The 15,683-nt window shown below is 40.4% G+C and overlaps 1 protein-coding gene across 11 annotated transcripts in view; it reads left to right on the forward strand.

Moving 5' to 3' along the window:
- Positions 1-14,427, forward strand: part of TMEM131L (transmembrane 131 like) — a 124,218-nt gene extending 109,791 nt beyond the window's left edge. For 5 of the 11 annotated variants that reach the window (XM_043545856.1, XM_043545855.1, XM_043545857.1 and 2 more), the window contains 6 exons: positions 5,453-5,530; positions 7,059-7,145; positions 8,643-8,763; positions 10,828-10,916; positions 12,647-12,789; positions 14,012-14,427. In XM_043545856.1, coding sequence (XP_043401791.1) covers positions 5,453-5,530; positions 7,059-7,145; positions 8,643-8,763; positions 10,828-10,916; positions 12,647-12,789; positions 14,012-14,290 — 797 coding nt within the window. In that variant the 3' untranslated portion in view covers positions 14,291-14,427. Of the gene's footprint in view, positions 1-5,452; positions 5,532-7,058; positions 7,146-8,642; positions 8,764-10,827; positions 10,917-12,646; positions 12,790-14,011 lie in introns of those variants that run through there. The other 6 variants (XM_007071293.4, XM_027833414.3, XM_043545858.1 and 3 more) reach the window with 2 other exon arrangements.
- The last annotated feature ends 1,256 nt before the right edge of the window (positions 14,428-15,683 follow it).

Raw genomic sequence — 15,683 nt, forward strand, 5'->3', positions numbered from 1 at the left:
TATAGTTCATTCATCCAGCCCATACTTCGTTAACTTACTGGCAAGAATACTGTGGGAGTCCGTGTCAAAAGCTTTGCTAAAGTCAAGGAACAACACATCCACCGCTTTCCCCTCATCCACAGAGCCAGTTATCTCATCATAGAAGGCAAATAGATTAGTCAGGCATGACTTGCCCTTGGTGAATCCATGCTGACTGTTCCTGATCACTTTCCTCTCCTCTAAGTGCTTCAGAATTGATTCCTTGAGGACCTGCTCCATGATATTTCCAGGGACTGAGGTGAGGCTGACTGGCCTGTAGTTCCCAGGATCCTCCTCCTTCCCTTTTTTAAAGGTGGGCACTACATTAGCCTTTTTCCAGTCGTCCGGGACTTCCCCCGATTGCCATGAGTTTTCAAAGATAATGGCCAATGGCTCTGCAATCACATCCGCCAGCTCCTTTAGCCCTCTCGGATGCAGCGCATCCGGCCCCATGGACTTGTGCTCGTCCAGCTTTTCTAAATAGTCCCGAACCACGTCTTTCTCCACAGAGGGCTGGTCACCTCCTCCCCATGCTGTGCTGCCCAGTGCAGTAGTCTGGGAGCTGACCTTGTTCGTGAAGACAGAGGCAAAAAAAGCATTGAGTACATTAGCTTTTTCCCTATCCTCTGTCACTAGGTTGCCTCCCTCATTCAGTAAGGGGCCCACACTTTCCTTGACTTTCTTCTTGTTGCTAACATACCTGAAGAAACCCTTCTTGTTACTCTTAACATCTCTTGCTAGCTGCAACTCCAGATGTGATTTGGCCTTCCTGATTTCACTCCTGCATGCCCGAGCAATATTTTTATACTCTTCCCTGGTCATTTGTCCAATCTTCCACTTCTTGTAAGCTTCTTTTTTGTGTTTAAGATCAGCAAGGATTTCACTTTTAAGCCAAGCTGGTCGCCTGCCATATTTACTATTCTTTCTGCACATCGGGGTGGTTTGTCCCTGTAACCTCAATAAGGATTCTTTAAAATACAGCCAGCTCTCCCGGACTCCTTTCCCCCTCATGTTATTCTCCCAGGGGATCCTGCCCATTAGTTCCCTGAGGGAGTCAAAGTCTGCTTTTCTGAAGTCCAGGGTCCGTATTCTGCTGCTCTCCTTTCTTCCCTGTGTCAGGATCCTAAACTCGACCATCTCATGGTCACTGCCTCCTAGGTTCCCATCCACTTTAGCTTCCCCTACTAATTCTTCCCGGTTTGTGAGCAGCAGGTCAAGAAGAGCTCTGCCCTTAGTTGGTTCCTCCAGGACTTGCACCAGGAAATTGTCCCCTACATTTTCCGAAAACTTCCTGGATTACATTATACAGGGGTAATAGTCTGTCTTTGAAAGTCATTGAACACTGAATTTTCACATCAGATCACAGGTGAATAAATACCTTTTATTAAGTTACTTTTGTTGGGACACATTGATAATTCATGCTGTTTTCTCTAGGGAATTGCCCGTTTCTCTTCTGTAATAGGCAGGTCTGTTGTACATTTGGGTTGTAGTGTAAAACATGACTTTATAAAATATATTTGTTTTTTCCCCGTTCTAGCAAGGTACACTAGTAATTTCTTACTTAACCATGGATATATTTTTGTTTCCATGTTCAATAACCATGTGAACTTCTTTCCTCTGTCCTCTTGTTGTCATACTAGTCTTAGAAAAACTCTTACTTTCTGCCTGATCAGCAGTATGATACTCATTCTTCTACTGTGGTTAGTGCTCTAGATAGGTGGAAAAGTAAGTTTTTCGTAAATGCTTCAGATACATTTAAGAATACCGGGAAAGGCTGGAGGAACATGTGGTATCACATTTGGGAGGGAAAGCCTAGTTTTGAGCCTAGAAGACTATACTGTTAAGAAGTAACTTGTCATCATGTCTGAACCTTTCCAAACTGATTTGACCCTTTTTGCAGTCTAATCTGTAGTATTTAGTTCAGTTGGGTTCTAACGTAGAAAGGCAGTGTCTTTTAGTTATTAGAGTAAGGAACTGGGAGTCAGCACTCCCGTCCTCTTTCTAGCTCTGCCACTGATTCACTGTGTGATGTTGGCCAGCATGGGCCTCCGTTTTTCCCTCTGTAAAATATGTCTAACAACCGTTGACTGTTGTACCTTCAGGAGTATTGTTAGGATTCATTCGTTTGTGTTAGCAAGGCACTTCAAGATGCCTGGTTGCAATATAATAGTATTTTGTACATATATAATCCAATGATTGAAAGTGACGTACAAAATTTTCAATGTATTATCATCAAGGCTGCGATTTTGTCATGGAGGTCACGGATTCCCTGACTTCTGCAGCGGCTGGTGCACCTGACTCAGGGGCAGCTCAGACGGCTCCTGTGCCAGTCATACCGGTCGCTGCTGGGGCAGTCTCCCCACCCACACCTCCCGCGGCAGAGTTTGGGTGTGGGAGGGGGCAAGGGATTGGGGCACGGGACGGGGTGAGGCAGACTCTGGGTGGCTCTTATCTGGGGGGGGCTCCCAGGAAGCGGTGACATCCCGCTCGTTCAGCTGCTAGGCGGAGATATGGCCAGGCAGCTCCATGTGCTACCTCCACACAGGGCTCCCGCAGCTCCCATTGGCCGGGGGCGGTGCCTGCAGGCAGAGTTGCTATAGGAGTTCTAATTACCATAAGTGAGTAAGGAAAGATTAAAAATAACATGCACAGGTTTTCTCTTTTGATGTAGCTGTTTTCTGTTAGGGAGGTTTGCTGGCGGGTGGAAGGGCCATGTTGTTGAAGCCACAGTTCAGACTTAGCTGTGGAATTTTGTATTCCACCTCATAGTGATTTGGTTCCCTGCTAAGAAAAGTCCCTGAGACTTGAAACCAAATTATACAAGAGCCTCACAGGATTTATGTTAAAGGTATCTGATATTGCCAGACACTGGTGATCTCGTCCTGTGGGGAACAGAACGGTGAGTTGGAGTGAAAGGGCTCCAGCCGTAATGCTTAGGGCTCTGCGTAGAGGGAGGGGGAATGTAGGAGAGAAACCCTTCTTAAATGAAAACTGAAGTAGGAGTCAAAGAGCGAGAATGTACAGTGGAGAGGGAACAAAGCGGCCTTTTGGTGTGGGTATGGCCAAGCCTACTCCTGTTTTATGCACAGGCACAAACTTTTTTATAGCACTGCAGTGTCTTAATAGATTGCCCTGTGGACCTCTTCCCCAGGTAACCACCCCTGGCAACTACCTAGTGTTTCTACATGAGGGAGTATTATTAGGAATGTACTGAAGTTGTTGACAATGAAGAGTGGGGTCCCTTCTGAAATGTGTAATCGCATTGTCCACTTTGCTTTTCATTTCGTCTCCTTCTGTCTGCTCGGTTGCTCATGTTCACTCTCTTTTCAACCCTGTCCCCCTCCTTTTTTCCCTGAACAGCCTTCTGTGCAGCCTAGTGCTGTCTCGTCCCACCCCCCTGCTTCCCAGCCAATTCATTCTCTTCTTCTCCCTTCTCCCCCAGACATTCCTCTCTATCTGGAAGCTCCATCTCACTGGTGGCTCTGATTCCTGAGGACAGCTCCTGTTTTCCCTCCTTTTCTTTAGCAGCAGCCCCTAGTAGAGGCAGCTTGTCTGCCCATCCCCCCCCCCCACCCCCCTTTTTGTTTCTACCTTCTTCTACAGAACTCTCAGCTCTTCTTCATTTTGAAGGGATTGGGCACTTGTATAAGCAACTTGATAATGGGAGAAGAGTATACAGCATGTGACCAGCCCCTTCTACACAGATTACCTGCAAGTGCTTCATAGACCTTAGTTTAGGCAGGAATAATACAAATCCAAATGTGAACTAAAACATATGAGAGTAAAAGCACCTTAGAAAGTAGAGAAAATAGCCATCAACACTAAAAGCGAAAGGGGAAAGAGAAAATGTGGATGAGGAAGTGAACTGAAAAAGTACCACATCAGAAATTAAGGAAGCTGTACAATTAGTCACTTTTGGGAAGACTGCAGAACTGAGAGCTACTAACTCTGCTCACATTTTAATTTAGTCCTTACCTTTAGATTATTGTTACATGTGGAACAATGGATATGTTATGTGTTGTAATATATATGATCTACATCTGTAAGTGGCAAAATAGTGAAAAGATATCTTTGTTTGTGGGTAATTAAGAAAGTGCACAGATGTACAGCTCAAAAAATTACAGAAAATACCCCAGAATCATGCGCTTGTAAAGGGCAATAAGCCCAAAGCATGTCACAAACACCAGAAGGCACAATTATGCTTCATTGCTGTGCCATATTAAAAAGAACAGTGAAAATCCTTAGACCAATAATATTAGTAACAGGTAGCTTGTTGCAGCATTAATAATTAACAGAATTTAAAAATAGTTTATATTGAATGTTCTCTAGTGAGATGGAAAAATTGATTTCATGTCTCTAAATGCTATTTTGAATAATATGAATATAATTTAGTGTCTGAGTAAAAACATATCAACAGACCTGGCTTCAGAGTCAGGAAAGATTAGCTGTGCCTCTGACCTAATGAGATGAATTATCTTTGGAATAATTTTCTGTGTATTCATAGGGTGCCAGGCGTCTAGTTTTTTACCGGAACACCTGGTCGAAAAGGGACCCAGGCAGGTCTGGTCAGCCCCAGCTGTGAGCCCTCTTACACACCCAAACTCCATCCATCCACACCCTCTCCTGCACTCCAACCCCCTGCTCCAGCCCAGAGTCCCCTCCTGTACCGAAAACCCCTCATCCCCACACCAGAGCCAGCACCCCCAGTTGGAGCCCTCACTTCCCCCCCCCACACCCCAACCCTCTGCCCCAGCCTGGAGCCCCTTCCCACAACCTGAACCCCTCATTTCTGGCCCCAGCCTGGAGCCCACACTTCTCCTGCACCCCAACCCCCTGAACCAGCCAGTGAGTGAGGGTGGGGGGAATGGAGTGAGCAGGAGCAGGGCAGGGCAAAAGTGTTCAGTTTTGTGTGATTAGAAAGTTGGCAACCATATGTATTCATAATGTAGCGTAACTCTGTTCAAATAGAGTCATTCTGATAGTAAGTAGGAATGAATAATTAACATTATAAATGTCAGTAACAATTGTTAAGGTGAACACTGCACAAAAAACAATGCATAAATAAATGTATTTTCTTTTCATAAAGTCTGACACCACAGAAGAACTTATTCTTCTGGTAGAATAGTGGTTCTCAATCTTTTTCCAAATCCTGGGCCCATATTGCAAAAGAAAAAAAATGTCTGGGCCCTCCTCTTAGCTAGTCAAAAAGAAGGGGTCATGGTCTCCAGGTTGAGAGTCCATATAATACATGACACCTGTATAGATTTCAGACGGGTTTATGAATAAGCATATTTAATAAATTCATTCTGAAATGGTAAGTGCTGGTACTGACATTCCACACTGAGAAGTAAGTTCATACACACCATTGGTAAGTGTATTGTGTATGTTCCTGTTTTCAAAATCTTTTTTGATTCACAATCATTGTTTTATTTAGGGGAGAATATTTCACAAAATGATTTTCCAACTGAAACTCCCATCACTTTAAATCTGTCTCATAACATCTGCAATACCAGGTAAATTTTTGTTAAGTCTACCCCAGTAAAATATTAAAGGAACTCCATCAACTTGAAATATTTTTAGTTTTTTTAAAATGAATTAAAATAAAAACAGTTGCAGGTCCTACACCTGCTTGTGATTCTCTCTGCTAATTTTTGTGGTAGTACAGTCATGTTTTCCTAGTGTTGAAAATGTTTCTCTCTTCCCTGTAGCTTTATGAAAAAACCTACCCAAATGATAGGGAAACCTTGCTTGTTATGCAGGGGAAACATGGGATGCATAAGAAAAATAAGGAAGTTATTTTTTCTGTATTATCTTCCCATTCTAGTAGTTTTCAGTGCTAATTTTTAGGTAACAAAAGATCAGACAAATGTGTCACTTTTAAGTTGATGGGGTTCTTTTTATGAGAATCATGCTGTCCTGAGACAACTCGAAAATTGTTCCTTTTCTTTCTCTGACATATCCTCCCCCGTACTATAATATGTGCCGCATCTAAAGTTTTCGTGATCTGGATCTTCATCTCACTCCCAGTTTGAGACAAGTCGGATTCAGCTACTAGATAGAGTCCATTACATCTTTTCCCCGGGGTTACTGATAACGGAGTATTTCAGTGCAGCTTTGGAAATACTCATCTGGTGTAGGGCTATAAGAGCCATGGCCAAAAGCCTGTATCTCCAACAACAAATTGGGAACCATCTCTGATATTTGCAGGGAGAGAGATACAGCCCAAAATGTCACAGACGGGGAGAGAGGTCGTGCCCAAAAAGAAGAGTTGGGCTCTCAGTGAGCAGAGCTTTTTCTTCCTCTTGTGCAGGTGACATTATTCTGAGAAATAAATTTCTGTAGTACAGTATATGGAAAGCTGACCTATTGGTTTTAAAGATGTGGGAGGACCTCTTATGTTTAGCAATCACTAATAGCTAAAGCTCATCCCAAACAAACTTAATCTCAGTCTGAACCTATGAACTATGCTCTCATTTAGTTTCAATACAGTCTGTGTTCCAGTTAAATTAGATATATATGGAATATGTGAATACACATACATTAAAATATGGAATATGTTATATATATTATCTTAAAGTAAACTCTGATTATCTGGATGGCTTGGGGGACATCTGAAACCTTCAGGTAATCAGAATGTTTGATATATGAAATTTGGCTCCTGTATGAGTTTCAGATCATCTGAAATATGGATAATAAAGAGTTAAGATAATTAGTATTTTACGTGTTTTCCACATGTAAGAAGCACTAAAATGATAAGATTGTGAGGTATGCGATAGCTCAGAGTAAGGAGAATAGGCAAAGGAAAAACTTAATTTGTGGAGCAAAGGGATGCCATTTCCATGCTCCCTACAGTATCAGCTATTATTTAGCGTTCCATCACTCCGTTTAGTATCTTCCACTCTGGAGACATCCGTCAAAACATTTTCAACATGAAAAAAACCTATAAAACTCCTTGAATTTTCTTTTCCAGGAGAAGAATCACTAGGGCATTTTTTAATGTTGATAATCCAAAATTTTAAAAAGTCCTTTGTCTTCATTCCGCAGAGACATAAATACTGTCCCCCAGTATCCAGAAACCGTATGTCCCAACTTCGCTGACATAACTGCAGATCCTGACAAAAATACAGGTTAGTTACTTTTTCAACAGCAGATTTGGGCTATTGTTTGTACAGTAGTACACGTAAGTACCACACATTATGTTTCTTAACTACGTTTATGTATAAACCCACAAGGGCTTTACTGTCAGACTGCTGTGTTTGGGCTGCGTTGCTGAGGACTTCACTTTTTTTTTTTAAACTTCCTGACAACATAAAAGGACTCAGAGAAGACTTCCTTTACTATCACTACTCTTTGTTATAACCTAGACTTTGTTTATGGCATTCTCACTGAAAAAAGGCAGGATTCAGGTGTCATTTCACACTTTCTGTATTCTTTCCTGACAGTTGTCATGCTTTGCACAGACTAAGCACCCTGACTGCAGAGTAACATTTAAACAGTTACCAGCATGATTGAGAGGTCAAAAGAACTGACTTCTTGTCTTAAGTGGAGTTGAGACACAGTTAATGCCATCAGCTATTTCTCTCCTAATTTCCTAAGTCATGACTGAGAAAAAGTCCTCAGCCCTTTTTGACCTTACTCCCTCCAAAATGAATGATGTGATGATTTGGGCTCTTAAGTATGTGGTTGTTTTCGTTTGTCTGCATTTCAAATGGAAATAATGTTCATTTGTTTGGTGGGATTAACAAATTGTGAAGTAAAAGATTACAGGATAAATTAGAGCTTGTAGAATAGAATTGTGAATCAGAGAGGAAATCTGAAGCTTGCTCTCTCTCATTTTTTAATGTCTTTTTTCCTTTAAGAAGTATGTGCACTTATAGTTTGTTCCAGTTTTTAATGTGTCTAGCAGCGTGAGCTCTTCTCTTCAAAACTAGAGTCTCTTCCTGAGGAGACGTTTTAATACACAAACATGTAGTCAGTATTCAAATGTAGTGTGAAAACAGTCTTGGGAAGGGACTCATTTTCATTTAGTCCATCCTCCCATGATGAAAGGTACAAGTACCAGTTCTCATCACTGATGTCATTCCCACATCACATGTACTTTCTGCAGGAATCTTTCCTTTTGCTGTGTTGAATTTCAGAATCCGCTTCAATCTTTTTTTAACCAATAGAAAAGTGTCTGATTTTGTTTTCATCTGCACAGCAAGTTCCATCAAACATAAACATTTGTCAATAAGTTCTTCCCTAGGAATTTTCATCCAGTGACATACACTCTTAGGGACAGATCCTCAGCTGGTATAAATTAGCCTAGCTCCATTGAGTCAGTTTATATCAGCTGTAGGATCTGGCCCTGACAGTTGGTCTGTCTTGGAGTCTTTTAGTGAGGTTTCTTTTTATACTGACAGCCCTTCTTTTTGGGTTCAAGTAGTAATATAGGAGGGAGGGACAGGTACTGTCCTTTGTGAAAACTATAAAGCGAGATCTCTGGCTGGATTCTCTCTCTTACATACAACCTTTTTACTGGGGATCTGAGAATCAGATTCACCATAGTACTAAGATTTGGTGGATCCTCATTTCTGTACTATTGCATTTCATACACTGCAATCAAGATCTCTTTGCCGTTCTAGGTCTTTATCCTACAGGAGACTTGTGGCCTGCTCAACCAGTCTGTTTGACAAATAGCTTAAACTATAACCTTGAGAATAATGTACCGTGCATGATCCAGGAAACCCCTTCTGTTCAAAATAGGCAAGTTATTTTTTGCTTAAACTTTTTGGTATTGCATTGTTCAGCCTACGGCCTTAACAGCATGAATGTATCTGAGCTTATCTTGCAATGTTTAAGCATGTGCCATTTAAACAGTTTCTATGCTATGGTTGCATGTTAAGATCTAGTAAGCAAAAATCTTACTGTAGACATACTGTTTATAGCTGTTTGTTAGCTTTCAGCACATGGTATTAATATTGTCAGTACAAATTGACCAGCTTCCTCACTCGTATGTAGGTATTTCAAAACTTCATATTTCTCACAAATTTAAGCAAATCATTCTTGGAAAGCTTTTGATTTCTCTCTCTTCCCTCTGATGGAGATGGGTGCCTCCTCTTTATGTATGCTTTCCTATTGTTATAGTCATGAATCCAGTCCTGGGTAAAAATGTTAAATGCATAATAAATAAATAAAAGGGTACATGAAAGATAAAATCAAATATTCACAGGTTGAAAATAGTATAAAAATACAGGCTGGGTTCACTTTCTCAGGCTTTCCCGAGACTTGAGGCACTGATTTTCCTACAGCAGTGAACCTCAGGCAGGAAAGATCATTTCCCCCCACAACTGTATCTCCATCCTGTAAATTGCAGGAAAAAATAGTTTAGAATGCATGGTGCAGTGGCCCTGAAGACTAGGAACAAACACACTGCATCTTACTGTGTCCTCTTCAAACTGCAAAATACCACTGACTCTTCCCTTCACAAGCTATGGGCAAATATGACATCAGAGTGATGACTCAGATGTCCCCAACCAATGACATTTTGAATTAAAGCAGCCAAGTAATCTGATTTTAAACCTGGTGTGTCCGAAAATTGCAGCCCTAATGGGAAGCAACAGTAACTAGTATTCTGAGGCTGTAATTTTTAGGCAGAGCAAGTTAATGGTAATATGTGGCAGTTCTAATACTAAACTGCGTTGCTTTGAAAGGCTCATGTCATAATTTTGGTATTATTTAGACATAAATTTATACATGAAAATTATGTACAATTATTTGCTTTTAAATTGTAATAACTCATGTTGGTTTCTTATTGCCTGGATGTTATAACAGGGTTAACACAACCTCAGAGTAGTAAAATTGTTTTACCCTTCTAGCCTATCCAGACTGAGTCCTTGGGGCTCTTCAGATTCACTCATCAGTAGTGCTTGTTTAATTTCTGATGTATCTTTAAGAACTACTCTTAGAAAACCTTTTTGAAAGATTTAAAATCATTTTAGTTTGAAAACTAATACAATAACAGATCCAAGTAAATACGAGAGGACAACTTGTTTGCCAGGAGCCTAATGTGATTTGAAGGGATTAAGGCAGAAACCCCTATTTTTAGCAGTTATGAACAGAAACATTTAGATAACCTTGATTATAACACCAGGGTTAGGATTTAGGAAAAATTTGTATTAATTAAACACAATCAAATGCTATTTCACATTTCCATAGCACTTAAAGCAATCTGAGGGGTTTTTTTTTAATGTAAACATTAATTAATAAAGCCTCCTTAGACACTTATGTGGTAGGAACATACTGTAATTCCTTTTTTACAGATGGGGAAACTGAATCCCAGCAGGTTTGTATTTGCTTAAGTAATACAGGAAGTTTGTGGCAGATCCAGAAACAGAACTCAGATAATCTTCTTATCAGTCCTGTACTTTAGCCACTAGTCTGTTCTTCCACCTTATGGGGAAAAGATTTTAAAAAATGCTCAGTATCATAAATGCTGGAACTAGGGGGGCATGGGGTGCTGCACCCCATGGCTTGAAGTGGTTCCCATCATATACAGGGTTTACAGTTTGATTCAATGGCTTTCAGCACACCCCATTGTAAAAATTGTTCCACAACACCCCGCTCAGTATAAGAATTAGCCTAATTTTAACACACACCATTGCTGTTAATAACTGTTCTGTACTATTATGTAATCAGCATGTGTGAAGTGCGATCACTTATTTCAGGTAATTGTCATCTAATAGTTTTACAGTATCTTAGTGTTTTTAAAGTATTTTCATAAACCCTGTACTGTATTTTGATTTTTGTTGTTTGGTTTTGTTGTAATAGCTTCATTGATTGGAATGCAACTTGCGATAGCCAGTTTCCCAACATGTATTGCCCATTAGAGATGAATGAATACAGTGCTTTTCCAGAAGGTAAGAGTGCTGCTAAACTTCCAGAATATCACTAAGCATGTTCTTTTCTCTCTTCCTTTGGAAAGCAAGGTAATTAATATCATTTTTTCTTTTAAAACCACTAGCACTAGACTGTTAGAGAGCTGAGCTTGCTAATTCTTTTAATTAGGGTAAAATAAATGAGGAGAAATTAGTTATCATCATGTATGTGTATTTACAGTAGTGCTTAGAGACCCCAGGTAATATGAGGTGCCCATTGTGCGAGGTGCTGAAGACACACAAGAGTTAGTCCCTACCCCAAAGAACTTATGATCTAATTGGACAAGACAGACAAAGGATGGGAGAAGGAAAGTGCAGTTATGTCTGTTTTCCAGTTAGGGAGCTAAAGCCCAGAGGGGTTAAATAATTTCGTCTGTGGCAGATCTAGGGAAACAACCCAGGTCTCCTGATTCCTGTTCTAATGCCCTAACCATGTGGTCCTCGCGCCTCTCTAGAATGAGGTTTTTCAGACACCCTTAGTTAAATTCCTGACTTGGGACAACCCGAATGAGGTTTTTGACCCACTCACCCAAAACCTGGTTTGCCGAGCTTCCTAAAGGCCTGATTTTGATTTCACGTACATCAGTTTTCTACGAGTGGGACTACATTAACTCCAGCAGAGTTATCAGGCCCAGAGCGCTCTTTTTACCATTCCTTCTCTGCACCCCACTCATGAATCTCAGACCTCAACTGTGTCGGTACTCACTGGTGGAGAGTAAGGGAGCTGAAACAAATCTATGAATAGAAAGCCTGAAAAGTATTTGTTTGTAAACTTTTGAGAAGTTGTTGTTTACTCAAATTTAAATTTTTGACACCAAGTACTATACAGTATTGTGTTGTGTGTGCATGTGGGAAATAACAAGGCAACTTAAAAGTGCTATGCAAAGACCAGGTTTCTCAAAGTAGAAATCCCAACAGATTGTGCACCCTGTGACAGAGCTCAGTATACTAGTGTGTGCAACATAATGTCTCTTGTGGCCCATTTTTTCCCCCAGGATGTGATTTATTTTGCACATTGAGCACGTTCACAGTTACCTGGAATACTGTGTGTATATAATGTCTTCTGCAGTTTCCACGATATGCTATGCATCCGATGAAGTGAGCTGTAGCTCACGAAAGCTCATGCTCAAATAAACTGGTTAGTCTCTAAGGTGCCACAAGTACTCCTTTTCTTTTTACGAATACAGACTAACACGGCTGTTACTCTGAAACCTGTACTACTAGGTAGGCTATATTTAAAGATGAACCTACGAGAGCACAGGATTTTGAATCCCAGTAGTCCCTTGGAAGTTTAGGGCTGAGACATGTGGGCAGGGAAGGATGGGGAAGTTTTGTCTTAATGTTGTCCACGCTCTACCTGTTTTGTGGCTAGTGGAGGATTTCAATCTCCAGCAATCCAGAGATAAAAGATTTTATGTAGCCTTTACCCATCCCCTTGCTAGCAATTGGCTAATGGCCCCAGTAGTAGCTAATAAGAAACGATAATCCTGTTTACATTGTAGGTTTGAAAGATGCACGGAAATATGTAAATGTTACAAAGGGGTGATTGCTGTATTGCCAGGAAATCACCTTGGATTGGTGAAAGCCGGCTAGCAGTTGTAATGTCTCTCATGCTGGGACAGTTCAGTCCCCCCCTGCCCCCTCCGCAGAAAGTTTAATAGAATTTATAATGCAAAAGCTTAATTTTGTTCTCCATCTCTCCTCAACTGCAGAAAATATGAATTACCCCAATGGCTTCCCATGTACTGCAGAGGGGCAAAATACCGCCTTCCTTGATCACAATTGTCAGTCTACCTGGAGCGCTCCACCCAACATGACGCCTACCTGGGAACAAGCCAGTTACGTCAACTCTTCAGTGAGTATTCCTGTCACCTGCAGATGAACAGGAAGGGATGGGCCATGTTTATTTCAGTCCCACAGTGCAATGTGTTGTAGTGTTGTCTTTAGATATAATCACCTTCTCCTACACTGGGATGAAAATCTTCCACTTTGAAAATGTATTTTTTGTGTTTACAATAGGAAAAGAGAGTTTAATAGACAAATCTCATCAGTAAAAGCAAGAGATGATTTCAACAGCACATATTCATAGTGGATTCAGTACGGCACAGGGTGGAAGAAGTGATAGAAATTTGCAGGATCACAGAGGGACATTAATTCTATATTTTATTTGAATGTAATCTGAAATCATAGAAGTTTGAGACTAGAAAAACCTATTAGATAATTCAGTCTATTTTCCTGAAGAACAGGATTTTCCCTGTAATACATTTCTTAGTGTTTTAGCTGGTTTTAAAAGTCCTGAGGCTTCTGTCACCTCCACTGGCAGACTGTTCCACAGGCTAATACATCTCACTTTCAAGAAGTTTGTCCTGATATTCATTCTAAAATTTCTCTTTACTTGGACCCCATTACTCTCACTGTGTTTCCACAGTATGCATCCGATGAAGTGAGCTGTAGCTCACGAAAGCTTATGCTCAAATAAATTGGTTAGTCTCTAAGGTGCCACAAGTCCTCCTTTTCTTTTTGCGAATACAGACTAACACGGCTGTTACTCTGAAACCTCTCACAGCAGTGTGTTCCATTCTAAATAGTTCCTTTCTGTTCTTCCAGTAGTGCTGTAGCACATTACCACATCCCTCCATTAGTCATCTCTTAGCCAAGCTTATACAGCTTTAGCTATTTTTGTCTTGCCTCTTAAATCAGTCCTTCATCCCCATGATATTCTTTGTTACTCTTTAAATTTTCTCCATTTCTCTATATTTTTGCTGGGAAGCCTGATCAGAACTGAATATAGTACTCCAGTTGTGGTCACATCAGAACCATATAGAAGAAGGCTAATACTGCCCTGCTTTATGAAATGCCTTTGCATATGCAACCCAAAACTGCATTGGCCTTTTTCTTGCAACCATGTCATTTGTAAACTCCTGTCTATAATTTCCTGGCTATATGATCCCTAGGTTTCTCTCAGCAATTCTGCTCCCCGGGCTTCTTCCTCCCATGTAGTGTGTGTGTTTTCAGATTCTGTTTTCCCCAACATATTAGCTTGCACTTTGCCCTGATGCTTTTTTCTTGTCCTACAGCCCTACCTCTCAAGTGCCAGAAGCTTGTCTCCAATGTCTGGACTTTTTGGTTCCATCTGGGCACCACAGAGTGATGTCTATGAAAGCTGCTGCCCAGTCAGTGCCACCGGTCAACACTCAGCTCATGTTGAGAACCAGGCTGTTATGTGTAAGCAGGAGTATTATCCAAGGTTTAACCCATTCCGTGCCTATATGAACTTGGACATATGGACTACAACAGCCAACCGGAATGCAAATTTTCCACTTTCTAGGGACTCGGGTTACTGTGGAAACATGTGACAGGAATTTGATTTGAAAAATGTGAATAAAGATGCTTGCAATTTTGATTACTAGATTAAGCTGGCTGTTGAACTAGATTACAGTGTTGGTGGATATTTTGGCACTTTTATATGGACAATAAAAATTTTTTACAGAAATCTGTGTATTAAGTACTTTTTAAGAATTAATAAATATTCTGTACAAAATGTTATGTTAACATCACGTGAAGGTTAAAAAATTAAAACACAATATTCAAAAGATGGAAAAAAATCAGATTCTCATAGCAATATATTCACCCTCATTTCACATATTTCATATAAAGTTTGATTTTCAGCAATGGCCTCTAAATTTGCAGGCACAAAATTGCACTTATAAATAATTGCAGCAAATGGTAACACTTGGCCATCTAACTGTTTGCAATTACAGTTGCAGATATTTAGATGTCCAAATTCTGCTTCTACAAGCAGTTATTTGTGGATGCTATGCCCTGGCTGTATATCAGGCCTTAAAATCCTAACTGGTAATTTGATAATAATGTATTTGTGCAACGTGTGAGAGTCCATGCTTCTTTGAGAAGCTTTTCTTTTTTGTACCTCCTGATATTTTGTGTCTTAACTTTCATGTTGCAGTACCATTTTTGGATGCATTTTTTACTTTCATGTTACATGAGCATTCTTTGGTGTATTTAATTTCCTTTGTTTAAAATTGGGGCATACTTTTCATTGAGCAGTGAGTTTATGCTTTTCTGCAAATCAGGATTAACGGAACAGCAACACTTCAGTTTGTTTTATGAAAGCTGAATCTTCAAAGTTGGAAAGGTTACCAAGAAAGGAACCAGCCCCTTCTTGATTGTATCCTTCATGCAAGCTGTGTCAGCAGCCTATCTGTAAAGAGTCATCTCCTCAGGCATGGACATACACAGTTCTCCCTGTCCCCTTGGTATGTCACAAAGTGGGCAGGAGTTGATTAAGCTCTGCTAAATCTAAGGAGATGTCTACAGCTCACCTTTTTTGTTTTAAAATGTTTTTCTCCAAAGTCAGTGGTAAAACTCAGATTGATTTCAATGAGACCAAAGCTAGGCCAATGATGAGCACTTTTGAAAATCCCACCTTTTGTGTTTAATGGTTTTATTATACTGGTAACCAGCCCTCACATGCTGTGCTATTTTTTTCTGGTGTGTTTTGCTGGACTGTCCCACTGACTGTGGACATAGAAGTAATAGCTTATAGGACTCTCTCAATTCAATTTTGCTGGTATACCAGAAATGAGTGCCAGGCCTATAGAAATAGATGTCACCCTTAACATTCCTTTGTGTCTTTGTAGCCTGTGACAGCATGTTAAGACAAGAGATTTTGAAAGATGTATATTGTGAGTACGAACACAGATGCGTGAAGAATACCAGTGATCATTTAGT

Source organism: Chelonia mydas, chromosome 4 (genome assembly GCF_015237465.2).
Source record: "Chelonia mydas isolate rCheMyd1 chromosome 4, rCheMyd1.pri.v2, whole genome shotgun sequence".
Classification (NCBI taxonomy): Eukaryota; Metazoa; Chordata; order Testudines; family Cheloniidae; genus Chelonia; species Chelonia mydas.